This window comes from Mobula birostris, chromosome 2 (assembly GCF_030028105.1).
Source record: "Mobula birostris isolate sMobBir1 chromosome 2, sMobBir1.hap1, whole genome shotgun sequence".
Classification (NCBI taxonomy): domain Eukaryota; kingdom Metazoa; phylum Chordata; class Chondrichthyes; order Myliobatiformes; family Myliobatidae; genus Mobula; species Mobula birostris.
This window is the reverse complement of record NC_092371.1, coordinates 210,621,287-210,644,672: the sequence shown is the minus strand read 5'-3', so window position 1 is coordinate 210,644,672 and position 23,386 is coordinate 210,621,287. Positions and strand designations below refer to the sequence as shown.

The 23,386-nt window shown below is 38.4% G+C and overlaps 1 protein-coding gene across 1 annotated transcript in view; it reads right to left on the bottom strand.

Moving 5' to 3' along the window:
* Window positions 1-410: 410 nt before the first annotated feature.
* Window positions 411-23,386, bottom strand: part of rab10 (RAB10, member RAS oncogene family) — a 65,766-nt gene continuing 42,790 nt past the window's right edge. The window contains exons 3-6 of the mRNA XM_072251399.1: window positions 13,906-14,044; window positions 6,778-6,867; window positions 3,171-3,272; window positions 411-2,601 (exon numbers count right to left, since the gene is read on the bottom strand). Of these exons, the coding sequence (XP_072107500.1) occupies window positions 2,518-2,601; window positions 3,171-3,272; window positions 6,778-6,867; window positions 13,906-14,044 (415 nt within the window). The 3' untranslated portion in view covers window positions 411-2,517. The remainder of the gene's footprint in view (window positions 2,602-3,170; window positions 3,273-6,777; window positions 6,868-13,905; window positions 14,045-23,386) is intronic.

Genomic DNA, 23,386 nt, shown 5'->3' with positions numbered 1-23,386 from the left:
AAGCTCAAAATCCATCAATTTATCCTGGCTTATGCATAATACCATTGGAGGATGTATGACACGGGAAAGCCAACAGATCATTATGCAAGCTCTTCTCAGAATTTCATTTGAACAAGGTACAGGCAATTACAAGAGCTTGGGTAATGGAATGTGCCTTCATGGAATTCAAAAGTCACTACCAAAGTATGGATAAAAATTTGCTTTCATGGAATTTGTCTATTTTCACCATGCATTGCAGGATGCTTTGCAGACTTGTTTTCACATTATGGAAAAGAATGATATGGATGGTAATGCAACCCACCAGTAATATGGGGTTACTGTATCAATATTGTTGAAAAGAGATATAATCCAACCACCTTTGGAAAATAACCAAATTATCTACCCAAAGACGACTTTGAAATTAACCTTAGTTAATTTGCAATATCCATTTCCTTTATTACTTAACAGAAACAGTCTGTAATTTGTTTATTATACTGTACATGTCAACATCATCCAATTTTTGAATTGGTGCAACTGGTATTTCCATACATTAAATCCAGTCATTTGACTATTGAAAACCTATATAATTAAAATGAAGCCCAACACAAATTCATAAAATGTTAAAGATCAGTGTTACTGTTCTAATCAGAAAACCACCAATATACATCTCAAAATCAAGTATGTTAACCTTAATCCATTTCCAAAAGTTAAGCCACCAAATCAGCAGTGGGCCAGCAAACCGCATCTGAAAATCATGGTAAATAAATAACGCGAGTTTCAGGTCAGACCTGTTCATGCATTAAAAACTATTAATCAGCTAGGCAGATACACTGAAGGGGGGCTTTCCTTTTTTATATATACAGCTGACATATGCATATTAAAAGTTAAAACAGTTTAATTGGGAAAATAGACATGTAAAATATATTTGACATCATGCCAAAATGTGTTCTGGTGGATAGATTTCCAATTCACTTGCTTTTAATTCAAAGTCTTTAATATTTTTGACTTACCAGCATAATATGCAAGCTGACAATACTCTTTCCCAAGAGTGAATAATATAACAGTAAACATCTAGAAATTGACAGTTTTAGTAAAATTTGAAGTATTAAACTACAATCTCCAATGCTGGAATGGACTGCTAATGAAATTTATTCAATTGTGTTGGTTGTCACATGGCTTACAAATGATCCCAAAGAACTGTACATAAAGGCTAAGCACCACTATATTAGGCAAGAGCCCAGTGTAAACAAAAAACTGATTACATTGGTTACTTTGTATATTCCCTCATGTTCAGTGCAGGATTTAAAAAGGGTGAAAGCACTTTGCACAACCGAAGGGCTGTATGAAATACAAGGAACACAGAGCTCCCGCAACCCCTCAGTTCCAAACTTTGAAATACATTGGCCAATCCAGCAACACAGACACTGTCTGAAATATTATTTTACTGCATTATTTAATCAGTAATCCATGACGCAAACTTGCTCATCATTTTAATGCAAAGCAGCCTTTTAAAAGTATCATAGAACTACACCAATTTCAACACTCCCAAGAAAATCTCTTTACAAACCACCACCCAAAGAGAAATGCAAAGGGACATCTGGAGGAGGATAAAAAAAAGTCACTCAAGTGACTGGAAAAAGTCCCATTTAGCTACTGGTGCAGGCCATCAAACTGAACCAAAAACAGTTTTCAATAGTCGATAAACTGGTTCCAAAAGGCTAATCATAGGAGATCTGGATTGCTTGGTAAATGTGAGTTTCATTATTGGTAGAAAGAGAACATGTTTCAGGCCGCAGAACTGCCAAGTCATCAACATGTTATCCATTGCCTTATTACCAAAGTACAGTTATCCTGGTTTTTGTCAGTGGCCCATAATTACAGAAAACACTTAGAGGAGAATCACACTGTAAAAATGCAGTATGACATGCATTAATATTTTTGATGGAATATGGTAACAATGAAGAGTACACATACAGAAAATATTGATCAAGAAATACTGGAGTTCAACACCAAAATTAAATATTGCTTAGACATTGGCAGCTATAATGGATTTGTATTGAAGTATATAGTAAAAGAGCCAAGTGAGAACTAGTCTTCTGCCTCAGCAGTCATTCTGTTACGCCTGTTTTCAAATAAGGCACAAGACAAAATCAAATCCCTCCTACAAAGGAAAGCAGTCTACGTGTCTCGAATTTCACTTTTTTTGCACAAATGTACAAATTAAAAAGTACATTATACATAAGAGAAAATTCCACTGTTGTACAAAATTTGTTAATTCTAACTTTTATTCTTATACAATTTGATGAGTTGAAACCATTGTTACTTTGATAATGAATTTAACTATAATACAACCAAATGTAGTGAGTTGAGCACATACATTTAAAATGAGACAGTGAGTCACAGACATGATTCTATACAGGTTTTCAAAGTTGTGTGTGAAGCAGGCAAGATGCAAGAACTAAGGTTAATGAGATTTTTGTTTTAATGGGAAAGGACATTTTAGATAGAATGCAGAAAGTGTATTTCCACAGGGATCGTTCAGCTACAGCATTTCTTCAATCCTGTTCCACCACCTGTAGTGCTGATATCTACATTTTCCCTGTCAGGTTCCTTTACAGGAGTCTGAAAGTTTAAAAAAAGATATTTAATGCAGACTAAAAAAAAACATGTTCAATTATGAGACCAACTCTTAAGCTCTAAAATTTACCCTCCTTTTCACTCAAACTGGTAGACCCACAGATAAATTGATCCATCTACAAATTATCTTGTTCACCCGTACAATTGTCTCTTAACTAAAATCAACTTCAGTAGTAGAAATCAACAGGTTAATATTTTATATCAATTCAATTCACAATATCCTTCATTAAAACCAACAGATATCCTGTTAAGATTATAAGTGATTCTTTTAACTTTAATTTAAAATTTACATCTTTTTCAGATCATCCCATTTCATCACAATTGCTACATTTTTAATCACAAGATAGCAGCAATTTGTCATCTTGTTTTGAAATCACATACATTTAATTCTAGAAAAAATACTTCAATTTCAGATATGTAAACCCAGACCAAGATTAAGTGGAAAAAATAAGCTAGGTTGACAGGTTACACAAAAATAAGACAGGTTACACATTTCTTTCCAGTTTCGTTCTTTGCACTATTAGAAATGACAGATGGCCTTCTATGAAAGTTACCTTTTGAAGTATGTCTTCTGCTAATGTGAGGAATGCTTTTTCAATGTTGATATTAGCTTTTGCACTCGTCTCAAAAAACCTAATTGCATGTTCTCTGGCGATCTAGAATGGAACCAACAGCCAAGTTACTGAGGTTAGCAGAAAGCATGTTACAATTTAGAAAACTGCATCATTTTTGTTGATAAAGTCATGATATATTTCATCATGTACCAACATGATAAACCTCGAAAATATCACATTACTTCAGCTGTATTAAGTATCAAGCTAATTTTCTTAAAGAATTTCCCCAAACTATACAAAACAATACCACATTAAACACTACAATTTCACCTTCACAAGCATCACATTAAGAACCAGTATGCCACCCAGGAGCGAGCCCTGGAATTTCAGTAAAACATTAGGATGGGCAGTGACATCTGCATTTGTTTCACACCAGTATTTGATTGTAATATCCTGATCAAAACAGTATGCTGTTCTTTCACATATTCAAAATATTTCATCTATATTTGCATACATTTCAGAGCAAATGTGAATAACCTCTGATTTTTGCTATCCAAAAGACAAAATGATTAAATATAATGTTGACCTAAAGGCCTGAATTGGTGAGCAAACTGCAAAGGCAAAGTGAAAGATTTTTAAAGCAAAGATTGAAGTTGTGATTTCAAAATAAACAAAACTTTACTGACCGACCCAAATGGACAGAGTTTGACTTTTAGATTATCTCAGGTGGGAGGGAAGAACAAAGACCAGCTAGAAGCTTCTCCATTAAGTCTTGTGCTAACAAACATATTATCAAGGTTTACAGGAAAGGTGTTGTAGCAGGGGCCATATTATACCATGCAGAAGAGGTGGAAATGCCACTTGAAAGATATAACACCTCCAATAGTGTGGCACCCTTCCCATAGTGTACTAAAGCATACTTCTACTGGCTAGAATAAGCCTCAGGTTCAAGTACTATGCCAAATTTGACTGCTTAAAGAAAAAGATGGCGACACTATTACAGCTCGGGGCATTCTGGAAATCAAGAGTTCAACTCTGGTGCCGCCTGTAAGGAGTTTGGACATTCGCCCGGCCTGGGTGCTCCAGTCCCCCTTCCTCGAACAGTTCAAAGACATAGTGGTTAGTAGATTAATTGGTCATTGGAAATTGTCCTGTGATTAGGCTCATGTCAAAGGTGGGTTGCTGGGTAGTGTAGCTCATTGGGCCAGAAGGGCCTGTTCCATGCTGCATTTCTAAATAAAGTCTGTTAAAGGAATAAGCAAGAGAGCCAGTGAGAGAGAGACACTGAACCATTGGTTTGGTCTGCAACTATTTAGCAGCAAGTAATTTCAACTCCAAACTCCAGGGTGCCAAGCTGTGATAGTGTCACCACCTGCTTTGTTTAAAGCAGTCAAATTTGGCATAATACTTGAACCCAAGACTCATTCTTACCACTAAAACTGTGTTTTAATCCACTTTGGGAAGGGTGCTACACTATTAGAGGTACTATATCTCTCAAGTAGCATTTCTACCTCTTCTGCATGGTACAATATAGCCCCTGCTACACTTCTCCTGTAAACCTTGATAATGTGTTTGTTAGCACAAAGGCCTTTATTCTTCCCTCCCTTGTGAGATAATCTAAAGCTTAAAGGTTGTCCGCTCAAGAGTTTGGATCACTCAGTAAAGTTTTGCCAGGGCAAAGGTCATATTGACAAACAATTTTGTATACAGAGGGTAAGTCATCAAGTCTTAGAACTGTCAGCTGGGACATAGGTAAAATTCTTAGTTACTGCTATGGGGGTCATGTTAAGAAATCAGGAAGAATTGATCTGTATATTTGTGTCCAAAGGGGAGAAACATTAATGAGCATTTGTTTTCTCTTTGAGGGAGTTTCAACCCCAACATTTGGTTGAATCTTCCCAAATTATAGCTGATTCAGATAATTTGAAAATAATAACATTTCATCAAATGGGGTAAAGGTTGTGATCCAATGTACAAGGAAATATGTTAGAAGCCCTTTTTCCCCCACATCCATGCTTAACGTCAACCAAACCAAGGAGTCATTTGTTATTCTCAAGGAGAAATCAGGAAATCATGTACCAGTTCTCAGTGACAGCTCAGTGGAGAGAGTAAGCAGCTTCCAGTTCATGGGTGTCAACATCTCAGATGACGTGTCCTTTGCCCAACACAGATGCAATCATGATGAGGGTACACCAGCACCTCTACTTTGTTAGAAGCTTAAGGAGATTTGGCGTGACACCAAATCCCGACTGCATCATGGCCTGGTACAGCAATTCCAACACAAACGCAAAAGGCTACATAGAGTAGTGGGCACAGCCCTCCCCACCATTAACAGCATGTATAGACTGCTCTGCCTAAAGCAAGCAGCATCTATCAAAGATCCCCTCTTATCCACGTCATATACTCTTCTTGTGTCTAGCCGGGCAGGAAGAACAGAAGTGAGGTTAAGGAATAGCTACTGTCATAAAAACATAGAAAACCTACAGCTCAATAAAGGCCCTTCCACTCACAATCCTGTGCTGAACATGTAATTACTTTAGAAATTACCTAGAGTTACCCATAGCCCTCTATTTTTCTAAGCTCCATGTACCTATACAAGACTCTCTTAAAAGACCCCATTGTACCTGACTCCACCATTGTCGCCGGCAGCCCATTCCACTCACTCACAACTCTCTGCATAAAAAACTTACCTCTGACATCTCCTCTCTACCTACTTCCATGCACCTTAAAACTGTGCCCTCTCATGTTAGTCATTCCAGCTCTGGGAAAAAAAACTACAACCTACGACCATCAGGTTTTTGAACCAACCAATGCAGCCCTAATACTACTTCAATGAAACACCACGGACCACCTCTTGTACCAACATGGACTTTTGAAATTGCAGAACGTTTTATTTTTGGACAATAATTTGTGTCTGGAAAGTTGTTACCATGTTGTAACTAGATGCCTGTGACAAAAACTCAACTATCAACCCTCACACTCAGCCTCTGCATACTGCCTTGGTGATTCTCATTGAATTTGCAATCTCATTGCTACTCATGTTAAAGGTTCAAATCATTTTCCTGGCACACCAGCATTCATCCAGAGTGCATGGCTTTTTAAAGCATAGGCCATACATACCTGCTTGTGTTTAGTCTCTAGGATTAAGTTTCAAAAGCGATCTGTGGGGTAGTACTTTACAGGGTATCAGTCTTAGATACACTAGCAATTTATACGCAAACTTACTAAGACAGAGCAAACTTATGTCATGTTTGTTGAATTTTTAAGTAATGGCCTGAAATTCAAAGAAACCATTGAAACTTAACATAACAAGGTTAAATGGACCCATCTTAAAAATGGCAGCTCCTATATTATGAAATTACCATACTGCCAAACAAAATTGCAGATCAAGATGATGTGCTTAACTAAGGGTTAGTGGGAGAAGAAGAAATGACAGGACAGTAAAGTCAGTTGCTGAAATTAAGCAATATTATCCCAAGGTAAAGCAGACATTTTGAAACAAGACTGCTACATGAAAGTGGACCATTAGGTCTTAATGTAAATCATGCCCTCTTATTAAACATATAGTTAAAAGACAGGAGTACATGGAAAAGAAAATTAAGTTTACCTGCTCCCCTTTAGATTTCGCCACCACTCGTTTGTCTTCCATGTCACATTTGTTGCCTAGTAACATCCTCTCTACATCTTCATTTGCATGCTGAAAGATTTGATTCATATTACTAAGGTAACTTGCTAATTTACATCCTGATCCAATGCATATTAACAGCACAGCTCAAATATTGCTCCACCTTATAAAAGGTTAACCGTAAATTGAAATCATTCTGACCACTACTAATTAGCAGTAACCGAGCAGAAAACAAGTCAGATGTTGTATGTAATAGCTTTCAGTTTTTTGCCCTTTGAATCAAGTTGGGAAACTAAAATTAAAATCCCAGTATAATTTTTTTTTAAAAAACTAAGCACAAGTAAAATTCTATTTCTCAAACTGCACATTTCACCTGAGCATTAGTTCTATTGTTAAGTTTTTTTGGCAAATGCAGTAAGTTGCCTCATGGAAGCTATAGTTTAATATAGCTAGTATCATAGGTTTAATATAGGTAGTATCATATTTCTACAAATATTCTGCCTGGTTGTCAACCCAGGAAACTAGACAAAATGCATGTTCTTTGTGCTAACGGTTCTGAGAATTGATAAATTTAGGTAAGCTTTTGGAAGGGATGACTAGAACATGTGCTTTGTGCCATGGACTTCATGCTGTTCATATAAAGTCCAAGACAATCAAGAAATTTTGAATTATACTTCATGGCTATAATGAATAGCCAAACAGATGAACATGGTAACTTCTGGATGAGACAATTTGTGCATTTGTAAGTGGGCAAATGTTAAGGGTAGCCAAGTGTAAAGTTGGTCACAATTAGATTGTCTGAGGTACCAGCCCCCTTCTTCCCAGATGGTACAAACAATTATGAGTTTGTCACTGAAGTTACTTCCTGCCAAGTGTTGAAATTTCAACTAGTTGACCTTTTGCTTCCAAGGGAAGTATTCTGATGATAGGTACTTCTCAACTTGTCAATCTGGGGTCAGTAACAAGACTAGATAAGATAGTTTGCCAAGTAATGGAGTTAGTGATAGTCATGTCAAGTATAGGGTTGCACCTAAAGCATTTCTTTTAGTAGGCACTGAACGCCTCCTGATCAACTAATTTCTACTTTTCATTCTCAAGTCTAGGCTCCTGACAGCAATGAACTCTCACATGGTTATCAGTCATTTGTGGAGTCCTTTGATTTGCCCTTCAATCTTTTCTAGCTGTTTAACTTCCCAGGAGCAATTTTTGACTTGGCTTAGAAATACAGTTGCACCTTGGACTTCCTGCATGATGGCATGCAGACCAATGGAGGTCCACAACAAACTCACCATCGTGGTAATCCCAAAAAATTGCTGCTAACCTGAAGCTAATGTCCAGGACAAATGGAAAATTGTCCAACCTATATCAACTTCATTGCAGAATAAATCCACTCCAACTTCTGTGAAACTTCCCATTTGGCTTCTTTGCACTTTAGCAAGTTATCAATTATTGCAATAAAGAGTGAGAGAATGGCATGCAAACTGAATGCAATAAAGCTTATTATTTGGAAATCGCAAATGGTTCTGCATTGGGTACTGATTCTGGCACACCCATGAACATTGAGGGCCTGGCTCCTGCTCTTTCCATTGGAACATTTTACTATTGTATAACATTAAATGTATCAACAAGTGCCAAAAAATTGAGAGTTCAGTTCCAAGCACATTAATTTATTTGACCAGAAAAATAGTTGTCATCAATCTGTCCCTGCTGCATACACTACACCCACCATCAATCTGCCTTCAGCATATCAACTATTCAGGTCTATGACACTAAAATGATGCAAATTTCCAAAGCCCAGGAACCACTCTTCGATAAGAAAACATGAATGATAAAAGTTAGCATCTTCGGTGAAGTAGTATAGCCCCAAGTGGAAGATCAAGAATTGAAACACTTAACAAGGCTATGTGCAAGTGATTCCTGCACACAAGACCTTTTATAAAGCACTCATGCAGTTCCACAGTTCTACCAGAAGGCTAAGCACATGTATTGTATTTCTTTTACCAAGCCAACATTTCTGCCAGTGACTCATAATTGGTTCTGATGAGTTGACTGTGTTGCTCATATCCTTCATCAGGTTTTACAAGCAGCTTTCTGTACCTGACAGCATTCTTCCTATTTGTTTTCAAGATAGCCGCTTTTCCACATTGGATGCTTTTCTATGGTGCAACTATAAAAGCCAGCGAGGGTCCACTTTAATAGCTGTAGCATACAGAGTTTGGCATATTAACTGTTCAACCCAAGACTTCAAGAAACTGAAGGGAGACATGGGTACAATTCAGAACCCACCCTCTCCTCTGTGGACCCCATCTATACATCTCACTGTCTCAGAAAAGCAGAAAGTATAATCAAAGGACATGCTTATCCTGGACTTTGGTTCATGGACAGCTTCATTGCTGCTGTTTAATGACTATTGTACAAGAAGTTGGGCTTGCACGAACACTAACCTGCTATTGTTATTGCTTTCCTTTGCACTTCTCAATATACTGTGATCAAATGATACGACAGGCAAAGAGGTTTTTCCAATGTACCTCAGTATATGTGCCAATAAACCAAATTAAATGGACTGGGGACAGCAAAAGTGAATACTTAGGTAATTATTGGGCTGGAAGAGGGTAGTTAAAATATTTTAAAAATAAGAGTTCATTATTAGTAATATGTAATATTAAATTACTTGGACAGCCAGAAACTTTTATTTCAAGCCCATTTTGTATCAATTTTGCCATACCCACAGGATTCCACAGATTACTAATTCTGATAGGCCAATTGCACTATACCAGATGGTAAGCTTTAAAATATTATAACTTAACAGATGGTAAAGCTCTAAAATATGCTCCCACTCCAATTTGCCTTTAAATCCTTGCCAACCCTTCATTATCATTTAATTCTTAAGACTATTTTGACCCCATCACCTATCAGATATTTAACTGACATTCAAATGTCAGTTTTCTGTTCATCTTTTCAACAAAGTATATTGTAACTCTGAGGATTAGTGCCAGAGAACCAATCTATTATGCAAACTCCCCACAAGCATCAACAACTTTATTTACGTAATTCAGTTCCTTCGGTGCCATTACCCCCCTCAAACAAGCTCTATTTGGAAGTCTAACAACAATCTCTCATGTTAAATCCCTCATTTTGGAAATTTTTTTTTCAAAACCTGACCAAAGTTGATCCTTCTTTCATATGGCACTAGATACCAACTGCAAGTCACTACCTAGCATTATCACTGTGTACAAACTCACCTGGGCATTACTAAAGATTACAGACTTGAATTACATGCTACAATCTTCAGAGTCACCACATTCACAAGGGGCTATATTGAAGCATTCATTTTCTGATCTCAGTTTTATCACCTTGCCTTAGATTTCGCTGTCAAGGGCATAGGTGAAGTAATGTGAAGTAATGTTTATCCGGCATTCAGTCCAATATTTTGCAGCACATAGATTCATTTAGGTTATCATCCAACAGCTTTGAACTTGATAAAATGGCTTTGATCTTTAGGTCACTTCCTGATTGGATTGTAAGTTCATCAATAATTAGTTGATGGAACACTTGACTGGTCACCCACCCCCTCCTGGCTGTATCTAAAGTTTATCATGCCATGACAAAATTTCAGGCTAATGCATTAAGTGGCTAGCCTGTACGTTAGATCCCAGTGCAACTATGGTATCAACAACTCCAAAAACATTGAAATTCTCCCTCATAATAGATGTCTGGGGGTGGGGGGTAAATGACACTGTAAAGCTTTAACCTTGACAGTCTCTTTGAAAGCAATCTTGTAATACTCATGTAAAGCTTTCATTGGCTAAAGACAGACCATCAGGAAATATTTAAGATAATAAAACAGATAGAAAGCAAACATTAAAGTGCACACTAAGTTATTCATAATTAAACACTCCTTAATGGAATCACGAATATAGTATGTGTACTTTAACCTAATTGCCATGAATTTGGTATGATCTTGAACTAGTATTAAGCATCTTAAATTGAATTCTTACTCAGTTTGTGTCATTAACTTAATTTTACAACAAAATCAGTTTTGTCTGTGTAATATGCAGTATACTCTACCTTATATTATAGTTGAACAATTAGAAGTACAAAGACATTTTAAATATACCCAGTGTCATTAATATAGCTTTTATATTGAGCTGAAAACTATCTTTTAATTTGATATTCTTCCTGTGACAACTCAGATCAAGTCAAATCAATCTCTCAGTTTTGCATTAGCTGCCATTACAGATACGGAACATTAAGACCAAGACTGAAACTTCATCTGCATGAGCATTTTTCAGTAGCATCCACCTTCATTGCAATAAAGCTCCACAAGGACACTTTTTTTAAAAAAAACATTACTGAAGTAGAAGAAGCAAGGAGTAAATTAACAATTTATACCCATTTAAAGATGGGTAACTGAATTACCCAGAAATTGATCACAATTGACTCCCAGTTGCTGTTATGGAATGCGCAATTCAGTTTTGTCCTTGCACCCTATTTAATGGTCTTCCTTGTATATGACAGATTTTCATGACTAAATTCACAAGTTATACCATTACTTTTTAATATTTTAATTCTTCTAGCTTTCCAGTTAACATTTTGTAGTGTTCCTAACTGCACATTCATTTATTAAAATATATTTGTATTTAAATTGTACCTAGATAATTGGAGTTCACTCCAAATATCGTAGAATCAAATATCGCTGTGATGATTGTACATTCTAGTATCAACTGTTTGGTGACAATGAAGTATAAAGTACAAAGTATAATTTACCAAAACATCCTGCATCTGTCTTCTCAACAGTAGCAAAAAACAAAATGGAAAGCTTGATTCATCTTCTGGCCTGTAATATGCTGCTTAGTTATCATCTGCTAACCAGGAACTCATTCCAAATTAAAAATGGTGGGGAAACAAGAAAATCTCAATTTTGAATTTGAATGATATTGCAACTGAATTATATAGCTGTATTTTATACAGTGTATCTAGTAACATTTGTAAGGGGGTTTCGACTTTTATGTTACTGCGGAGGCTAATTAAAATGGTGTCTTTGTTATGTTAATCTGGGGAATGTGGCTTTGTTGTGTTAAACGCTGAGAAAGTTTGCGCTAGTAGCTTGTTTTTGCTTTAGAGTGTGATAAGAGAGTGCTATTAACCAATTGGGATAGTTGTTATGGTTTTGGTGTATTTGAAGATACTGTATGCGCGGGGTTTGGGGCAGAAGGCGGGAGAGCGAGACAGAGGATGGACCAGGTGCTGAGTCCGCTAACAGGGTCGGACCCCGAGCGGGATGTTCTGCGAGGAGACGGAGACGGACTCATGTGGAGCGTCTGGTCGCCCACCGTTGTTGGTCCCAGGCAGCCGGTCGAGGTGGTCCGAGGGGGTCGCAGGGTGAAGGTGGTCCTTGAGCTCCAACGGTTTTTGTGCACGAAGAGATTGAACTTTGATAAGTGTAGCGCCTTTTATTTTCCTTTTATATTTTATTCTCTTTTAATTATATAGTTCCAGTAATATCTATAAACTGTATATCATGTAATTGCATCTGGTGTTTTGTCTGTTATTTGGGTGGGGTGGGGTACCTCACACAGCATCCACACAAACGAATTACCCAGTTTGCCAGGGCCGAGGCTGTTTCCCTCGATGACAGCGAGCTGAGTGACCCTGAGGGTGGCCGGGGGGGGGCTACACATTAAAATTGAGATTGTTCTATTGTAATGGTTCGTTCTAATAAAATTACATCATACATTATGACACAAGTGCCTTTATCTGTTCTGTAGCATGAATAGTGCAAAGGAGATAAAATAAATTACTGTAGAAGATATAAATTGAGGTAAATCTTCATAAATTTGAGCATGGTAAATTTAACAAGATCTGCCAAAAACTTGCAATAATTAGACTTAAACTAATTTTCATATACATTGAAGTTTGAAACACATTCTGACTTTAAACATAACTGATTACTCATTGTAAAAAGTGCTATCATAAAAATTTTAAATCATTTTCTACAAATTTGACTTTGAAACTTCACTTTGTATTTATATTTGGGAAGATTTTTAGTAAAAGCACCCAATTGGGGATCTCTACAATAGATAAGGGGTAGCATGGTAGTGGAGCAGTTGGCACAATGCTATTACAATGCCAGCAAACCGGGTTCAATTATACTGATGTCTATAAGGAGTTTGTACATTCTCCACTTGACTGCATGGGTTTCCTCTTGGTACTTATTTCCTCCCACAGTACAATGCTGTACAGGGTGGTAGGTTAATTGATGAGTTAATTGGGCAGCACAAGCTCCTTGGGCTGGAAGGGCCTGTTACCGTGACCTGTCCCTCTAAATAAAAATAAATAATTTAGTCTACAAAGTTGCCAGGGTTTTCCAAATGCACATATTTGGACTAAGTATCAGCTGAAATTTCATTCCTTCCAATGATTCAACTGTCCTTAAAGGATGCCAAGAATGCAAAATGAATAATGAGCATAAAAACAAACTCAATGCTGTTACAAATTCCAGTACAACTTTATTTACATGCCTACCTTACTATGCAAAATTAACTTTGAAGTAGCTTATGTAGTCTTTAGAAACAAATACCAAAGCCAAATTATCAAAAATAACATCTGTGCATTAGCACCAACCTTAAAATGCAACTGTTCTGCATCAGACTGCCTCACCATCTGTAGCTGAAAACAAAGTCTGCAGGCAAAACAATTAGCGATAGGAGTAAGCCAGACAACCCCTTGAACAGTTCCACAAGTTCATGGCAGGCCTGATAAGAACATAATAAGTGCGGGAGTAGGCCATCTGGCCCATCGAGCCTGCTCTGCTATTCAGTACGATCGTGGCTGATCTGGCCATGATGTGACTCATCTCCATCTTTTCACCTCCATCTCTGCTTTATTCCCCATAACTCTCAATTCCTCTACTATGCAAAAAAAAGAATCTTTGCCGCAGCTCCATTTTCTGGCTTGTTTGTCCATAATCCCCAATTCCTTTAGATATAATAAATTTGTTAATCAAAGGCTTAAAAATATTCAATGATTCAGCCCCAGAAGTTATGAACTTCAGCTTAGATCATCAGGTAGAGAATTGTTTCAATAATCAACTTCTAACTCTTTTCTTACCTCATCTATGTTCCTCAGCCATTTACTGATGTTTTCAAAGCTTTTTGCATTTGTAATGTCATAGACTAGCATGATTCCCATTGCTCCCCGGTAGTAGGAAGTGGTAATGGTGTGAAATCGCTCTTGACCTGCTGTGTCCCTTCAAAACAAAAGACAAAAATAGAATAAGATTGAAATTTTGATGAAACATCACATTTCAGTCAATGTAATCAGACCTCGGTTTACAAAAAATTTTAAAACATCAATGCAGTAGGATTTAAGGTTTAATTACAATTTGGACTCAAATTAATTACAATAGCACAAAATCAGACCATCTGACTCAAGCCTAAAGCATTTGAGTTGAGCAATCACAGTCCTCGTTCCTTGTTTTTTTTGAAAAGACGATCAAATGATTAAACATAGAAACAGAACAGCACAATATAGGCCCTTCAGCCCACAAAGCTGTGTCGAACATGTCCTTACCTGAGAAATTACTGAGGGTTACCCATAGCCCTCTATTTTTCTGAGCTCCATATACCTGTCCAGGATTCTCTTAAAAGACCCCATCATATCTGTTTCCACCACTGTTGCCGGCAGCCCATTCCACGCACTCACCACTCTCTGCGTAAAAAAACTTACCCCTGATATCTCCTCTGTAACTACTTCCAAGCACCTTAAAACTGTGCCCTTTCGTGCTAGCCATTTTAGCCCTGGGAAAATTATAATCTGAAATTCAATGCCTGTGCAGGTGATAGATGGCATGACATCGATTTCTCCAATTTGGAGTAATCCGTCCCCCCTTCCCTCAATTCCCCATTCTGTGTCGTTCCCCCCCCCCCCCCCCCCTTAGCTCTTCTCCTTACTTGCCTATCACCTCTCTCTGGTACCCATTTCTACCATGGTCCACTCATCAGATTCCTTCTCCATTCCTTTACCTTTTCTGCATTTCAACTTTCCAGTTAAGATGGCACTACCAATCGTGTGCGACAGCTTTCTGATAAATAAACTCTTCTTGGGCTTCTAGCTGGTACAGATAACCGATTTTACCCATTTCAATGGCAAACTCTGCTGTCATCATCAGGGATGATGCTTGGACATGTTGAGTCCAGTTGTATATATAGCCCCTTCATCCGTCCCTCCAGATTGGTTAGTCCTCAGCCAATCCGATTTCCGCTGTCCCACCTTGCTTACAATTGAATTCCAGTTCTTACTTAGAGTAAGATCTTCACCTTTCTTAAAATTATTTTCCTCTAATGTTGAAGCTTCCTTCACCAGGCAGTCCCAAAAGCCATTGGCGCAAAACATGGGATTGACTTTGACAGCATAAACGCAGGGCGAGAGCCAATTACGCTCATTCTCTGCGATGGTCACTCCTTTCTATGGCGGAGGCCATGAAGACTGTCTTGGCTGTTGTATTCAGTACCCGTTAATGTGATGAACTGGTAAGTGAGACTTCGGGCTTACTCCGGGATTTGGATTGTTGTTCCCTTCAATTAATTGTTAGCATGATTTGTGTTTATTTTTTCTTCCTCGTGTATGAGAGGTTGGTCTTTTTTTTGGTCTTTAATTGGGTTCTTTCAGTTTGCTTTATGGCTACCTGGGAGCAAACAAATCTAAAGGTTGCATCATTTATACATTGTTTGATAATAAATGTACTTTGAGCTTCGAGCTTGTCCTTCGCCCATTCTACCAAACCCCCCCCCCACCTTTCCAGTCCTGATGAAAGGTCTCAGTTGGAAACATCAGCTGTTTATTTCCATGGATGCTGCCTGACCTGCTAGAGTTCCTCCATCTTTTGTGTTACAAAATAATAAAGTTGCCTTCAGTCATGATTTTGTGCCTCATATATCTATTCTCTTTATTCCTATGTGAAGCCAAATATCTGGACCATACATAAACAAGTTCAAAATTACTTGCTCTTTTTGAATTCTATGCTTAGATTTACAAATCACAGAAAACAATTAAAAAAAACTCTTCTGCTACCATAGTGAGGGACTTATGCATGTTTCCAGGCTCCTAACTGGCAAAACTATATGCAACAAAGAGCAAATAAATTATCAAAAAGTAATGCAAGTAGATCTTGCACTGTTTGTCAAAAGACTACATCTACTAACATTTGCTACAAAATAAAAACAATACATTGCAAATGCTGGCATTTGTCCTGTGTGAGGAAAATGCAATCAGCAAAATAAAAGGCAATCGGAATTGTGAAAAATTCGATAAATTGAGAAATAAACTCAAATTATTAATGTATGATGCTGGCTAAGGCAATGGGAAGGAGAAAGATTTGTTGAATGGATATAAAAGAACAAGTGATGAAAATGAAGAGAGAAAGAGAGCTTTCGGGTTTCCTGGAAATTACAGTATGACCTTACTTTTCATTAACTACATTTATAGGAATTTACTGTTTGGCCTCGGACAACTAAATTTTGACCACATCGAATCTGTGCTCAGGTTGTATATTGTTTTAAGAAAACCTGTAACTCCACACTGCCAAACAAAACTTTGGATTCCTCTCCCTAATTATTAATCAGAATCAGCTTTATCACCACCAGCACGTCACCAAATTTGTCATCTTGCAGCAGCAGTACATTACAATGCATATTAACAACTATAAATTATAATAAGCATATATAAAACTAAATTAAATAATTAGTGCAAAAAGAGAGGGGAGAATAAATACTGAGGACATGTTCACTGGTTTATTGTCCATTTAGGAATCTGATGGCGGAGGGGAAAAAGCTACTCCTGAAAAACTGTTTTCAGGCTCCTTGATGGTAGCAATGAGAGGATAGCACGCCCAAGCTGATGGGGTCCTTAATGATGGATGCTGGCTTTTTGAGGCATCCGGGATGGAGCTGACTGAGTTTACACTTTTCTGCAGCATTTACCAACCCTGTGCAGTGGCATCTCCATACCAGACAGTGACACAACCAGTTGTACTGCAGAAAGAATGCCACCTCGAGAAATTAGCGAGCGTCTTTGATGACTTACCAATTCTCCTCAACCTAATGAAATATAGCTGTTGTTGTGCCTTCTCTGTCATTGCATCAATATGTCAGGCCCAGGACAGATCCTCAGATGCTGTCACCCAGCAACTTGAAACTGCTCACCCTTTCCACTTGATGAGGACTGGTGTTTTTTCCTCAACTTTCCCTTCCTGAAGTTCATAATCAATTCCTTGGTATTAATGATGCTGATTGCAAGGTTGTTGTTATGACACCACTCAACCAGCTGATCTATCCCACTCCTGTTTGCCTCCTCATCACCACCTGAAATTCTGCCAACAGTTGTGCAATTGGCAAATTTATAGATGGCATTTGATCTCTCCCTAACCAGAGGCGTGGGTGTAAAGGCAGAAGAGCAGTGATTACTATGCAAAGAGTGTTACTAATTAAGCTATTAGTAACACTAGATTTGGAAAAGTAATTTCTTCAACACTGGAATCCGTACATTTGCCAAACTGCAAATTTTAAGTCATTTGCATGGGAAATTAGTTTCAATTTGAACATATTGGCAAGGAAATTGCTGAAATACACACAATTCTTACACATTCACACACTGATAAAGTATGGACAGTGATGATTATGCAAATTGAGAAACAGTATTCACACTAGTTCCATTGAAATACAGCAACAATGCAGTATTGTGTCCTCTCAATTGAAAGATCTAAAGAAATTACCACCTTTCTGGTCTACCACATTCTAACTTGGTCTGTTGAGGGCCAAGCCAAGATCTAATTTGCAGCAGTTGGTTAGCACTTTTGACAGTTTTGAGTTACTGTCTTATGTACTGGATTACAGTGGATATTCATTTCTTCCTCACCCCAGACGAAGATGTTCAGACTCACCTGTGTTACAGCAATCAAGCTAGGGACAGAGAAATGATTAGAAACACCAACATCTTTCCTAAAGCTGGGGACATCATCTGGTTTAAGATGGCATTACTGAAGATATGCAACAGCTTGCTGGTAAATCACAAGGCAAGAGAATAGACTGAAAAGACTACTTATAACATCTTTCATAAAGGAAATTGTGGTGAACTATTGCTGCAAACAGTGAGGAGGCAGGCGAAGGAGAGGCGGATCTGGAGGACGAATCGCACTGGGGTATTGCTAGGCACGAAGTGCTCAGGCCGCCAGATTCACAAATGGAGTTGGTGATAAAGCCGCACTGGAAATAGAGTGAGCATTTTGGAGAGGAATCAACGCAGAAGAGTTTCGATGTCCGTCCACCTAACCTGCGTGTGAGGTTGGATTGCTCCAAGTGCTCAGCCAATTTGGCAAGAATGAGAATGGCTTTAGGCAGGGCATGGAACATGGCACTTCTCATTGCTTGGACAATTTAAACATTAGTGCAGTAGACTGGAACCTTCAGTGTTGTGTACAAAGATGAGGGTCGGGCTGGTTTTGGTCGCTCTCCTGTGAATGTTTATTCTTTTCTCTCTGGCAGAGGGGCTGTGAACTGATCTGGCTGCGGTGTTTTTCTGCCCAGTTGGTGTGATGAACTGGGGACCAAGGCTTGGGCCTACTCCGGCTGCTCTGGGTGGGACTCCATCTGGTTCAGAATGTTGTTCACTTGCTTCTACTGTTTGCACTATGTGTGTCCCCCCTCTCTGCACAGTGGTTTTTGTTCTTTTTTAAAAATTGTGTTAATTGAGTTTCTTGCTTTGCAATTGTCTGTAAGGAGACAAATTTCAAGGTATATAATTTATACATTCTTTGATAATAAATGCACTCTGAATCTTTGAAATACCATAATGAGAAGAAACTTGGAATGAGATTTTTAAATTGGTTAATACTTCATCGCTATATGCTCGTCATTTCCTCCTACAATTTAAAGTGGTTCATAGGGCTTACGTGACCAAGGATAAACTATCTCATTTTTACAGAGATACATTTCCCTTTTGTGATAGGTGTAACAATGGAGAGGCTTCATTTATTCATATGTTTTGGACTTGCCCAAGTCTCGGAATTATTGGAAGGAAATATTTCAAACTTTTTCTGTACTCTTCAAAGTAAATTTTAAGCCTAATCCTTTGACTGACCTATTTGGTATTGTTGGAAGTAAAGATACCATTTTGAAGACATCTGATCTGCACATTTTGGCTTTTATCTCTCTTATGGCGAGAAGGGCACTTTTGTTTAAATGGAAGGATGCTGTTCCACCTAATCACTCTCAGTGGTTACAGGATGTTATGGCATGCCTAAATTTAGAAAAGATTCGTTGCTCAATTTCTGAATCTAACCAAGATTTTCAAAATTTGTGGGGGAAGTTTTTAAATTATTTTCATAATCTTTGACTTCTTGTTAAAGTACAAAAGTTGGTAAATAGTATATTTTATTATCTGATAAGTTTCTTTTTTCTTCCCCCACCACAAACAGCTTCGGCTTTGGTAGTGGGTGTAGATCTTTTTTATCCTTAATAAAATTGTTTATATTCTAATATACGAACTAATCTAATCCATATGAACATAGAGTAAGGAGTTTGTTAATGTGATTCAATATACTGTATCTGGTATTATATTTTGATGGTTTTATAATATGTATTCTCTTGAACTCTATTCTTCTATAGAAATCAAAATCAATAAAAAATATTGAAAGAAATACCATAATGAACTGTCTGGGTGTTAAACAAAGACTGCACTGTTCCCCCTCTACCCCCTCCCCACCCCCAAGAGTTACGTTTGTCATTGAAGTTTATAGCTGAGGGCATGGTCGCCTATCACCAGCAAGCATATCAAGGAAAATTTGGTAACATATCAGAATCATACTCAATTGGCCCAACTACTCAGACTAAATCCTTATAATTTTCTCTGTGCCCACACACCCTGACACAGAAGCATAGATTCAATTATACTTAAAACATGTTGTCACTATGGTCTCGTATCCATGCCTCTTCCCTCTTGTCAGACCGAGATTCTGCTTCTGGAATGCTCTGACATCATTTGGCAAGAAGCATGACTGAGGATCAGTAAGAATTGAAATGCCTCTGTTAAGGTTTAAAGACAAGTACTTTTGTCAAAGTACAACTAAAATATCTCAGGTGTTTATAAATTTAAAAAAAAACTTGCCTTTTCCTGCATAATCTTCACTTTGGGAATCAAATAAGGGGATTCTGATCTTCCACCAATCTAGCTGGCATAGAACTGCAAGGACTGATGACAAGGCACAGAACCTTGCAGTCTGCAACTACTGAACACCAGTAATACCTTTCAGTTGTAATTGGCTCCATTCAGCTCAATATTTCTGTTAGTCAAATGACCTAGAAACAAAGATTTTCCTCAAGTACAGCAATGAGCTTTCACTTGTAGGAAAAAAACTTCAACTTCCCAGAATGAACTACACTGCTCATATCCTTTAAGTTCTAGCATCCCGTTACAAATGTCTTGACATATGAACAATTGCAGCCATGGTATAAGAGGTCATGGAAGAAGAGAGGAAACAAATGGACAAACCTCATCTTAAACAAGGTCAACATGATCCAATTTTGATGAGGTGCAGTGAGATAATCAGTAGCCTCTGTTACAACAACCCAACACTAACCTCAGGAGCTGTCATGTGGAATTTGAAATGCCTCCACTAACTCTTGTTTTCCTCTAAATGTTTTAGTTTCCTTCACCATCACAAACTTGTTCAGGAGAGCAGGCTGGTGACAATCGGTGCCTCCGCAATATCCAATGATTTTTAACTGACAAACCTCAATGAATTCTCAATCTTAAGCAGTGACAGCACACACTAAGACAACGAGAAATGAAATTGAACATTGTCCAAGTTCAATATGAAAGTGGATTCAAGGCAGTTACTATGACGTCCTGGTCAATATGATAGTCAGGATTCACATGCAGTGAATTCTCACAACACTTCTCATGGAGACCAAAGCTATGTAAGTTTCACCATGTTTTTGTTTCAAGACTTCCTTACTGTTCCCTTCGTCCCACTGGAGTGAATATTAAGAATGTTGGCACAGTCACAACCTTTTCTTGATACCACTTTATTATCCCACCTGTATTTTTGCCCATCACTTTTTATACCTTCACTGATTATACCTTCACAGTTTGGCAAAAGAATAATTCAAGGAAGGTAGTGTACCCGTGGCTAACAAGGGAAATTAGGGATAGTATCAATTCCAAAGAAGAAGCATACAAATTAGCCAGAAAAAGTGGCTCACCTGAGGACTGGGAGAAATTCAGAGTTCAGCAGAGGAGGACAAAGGGCTTAATTAGGAAGGGGAAAAAAGATTATGAGAAAAAACTGGCAGTAAAAGCTTTTATAGATATGTGAAAAGAAAAAGATTGGTTAAGACAAATGTAGGTCCCCTACAGACAGAAACAGGTGAATTGATTATGGGGAGCAAGGACATGGCAGACCAATTGAATAATTACTTTGGTTCTGTCTTCACTAAGGAGGACATAAATAATCTTCCGGAAATAGTAGGGGACAGAGGGTCCAGTGAGATGGAGGAACTGAGGAAAATACATGTTAGTAGGGAAGTGGTGTTAGGTCAATTGAAGGGATTAAAGGTAGATAAATCCCCAGGGCCAGATGGTCTGCATCCTAGAGTGCTTAAGGAAATAGTGGATGCATTAGTGATGATTTTTCAAAACTCGTTAGATTCTGGACTAGTTCCTGAGGATTGGAGGGTAGCTAATGTAACCCCACTTTTTAAAAAAGGAGGGAGAGAGAAACCAGGGAATTATAGACCGGTTAGCCTAACATCGGTGGTGGGGAAACTGCTACAGTCAGTTATCAAAGATGTGATAACAGCACATTTGGAAAGCGGTGAAATCATCGGACAAAGTCAGCATGGATTTGTGAAAGGAAAATCATGTCTGACGAATCTCATAGAATTATTTGAGGATGTAACTAGTAGAGTGGATAGGGGAGAACCAGTGGATGTGGTATATTTGGATTTTCAAAAGGCTTTTGACAAGGTCCCACACAGGAGATTAGTGTGCAAACTTAAAGCACATGGTATTGGGGATAAGGAATTGATGTGGATAGAGAATTGGTTAGCAGACAGGAAGCAAAGAGTGGGAATAAACAGGATCTTTTCAGGATGGCAGGCAGTGACTAGTGGGGAACCACAAGGCTCAGTGCTGGGACCCCAGTTGTTTACAATATATATTAATGACTTGGATGAGGGAATTAAATGCAGCATCTCCAAGTTTGCGGATGACACGAAGCTGGGCGGCAGTGTTAGCTGTGAGGAGGATGCTAAGAGGATGCAGGGTGACTTGGATAGGTTAGGCGAGTGGGCAAATTCATGACAGATGCAATTTAATGTGGATAAATGTGAAGTTATCCACTTTGCTGGCAAAAACAGGAAAACAATTATCTGAATGGTGGCCGATTAGGAAAAGGGGAGGTGCAACGAGACCTGGGCGTCATTATACACCAGTCATTGAAAGTGGGCATGCAGGTACAGCAGGCGGTGAAAAAGGCAAATGGTATGCTGGCATTTATAGCAAGAGGATTCAAGTACAGAAGCAGGGAGGTACTACTGCAGTTGTACAAGGCCTTGGTGAGACCACACCTGAAGTATTGTGTGCAGTTTTGGTCCCCTAATCTGAGGAAAGACATCCTTGCCATAGAGGGAGTACAAAGAAGGTTCACCAGATTGATTCCTGGGATGGCAGGACTTTCATATGATGAAAGACTGGATGAACTAGGCTTATACTCGTTGGAATTTAGAAGATTGAGGGGGGATCTGATTGAAACATATAAAATCCTAAAGGGATTGGACAGGCTAGATGCAGGAAGATTGTTCCCGATGTTGGGGAAGTCCAGAACGAGGGGTCACAGTTTGAGGATAAAGGGGAAGCCTTCTAGGTCCGAGATTAGGAAAAACTTCTTCACACAGAGAGTGGTGAATCTGTGGAATTCTCTGCCACAGGAAACAGTTGAGGCCAGTTCATTGGCTATATTTAAGAGGGAGTTAGATATGGCCCTTGTGGCTAAAGGGATCGGGGGGTATGGAGGGAAGGCTGGTACGGGGTTCTGAGTTGGATGATCAGCCATGATCATACTGGCTGGCGGTGCAGGCTTGAAGGGCCGAATGGCCTACTCCTGCACCTATCTTCTATGTTTCTCTGTTTCTATAAAACCATAAGACAGAGGAGCAAATTTAGGCCATTTGGCCCATTAGCTTTGCTCTACCATTTGATTATGGTTGATTTATTATCCCTTTCAACCCTATTTTCCTGCCTTCTCCCTATAGCTTTTGACACCCTTATTAATCAAGAACCTACAAATTACACCTTTAAATATGCCCAAAGACTTAATCTCCACAGCCATCTTGGACAATGAATTCCGTATATGCACCACCTTCTGGTTACAGAAATTCTTCTTCTACTCTATAAGGACACCCTGCTATTCTGAGACTTTCCTCTGGTCCTCGGTTCCACAATTGGAAACATCTTCTCCATGTTTATGAGGCCTTTCAATAGCCTGAGTGTTTTAATGAGACCCCCCCACCCTTTTCTACAAGTACAGGCCCAGAGC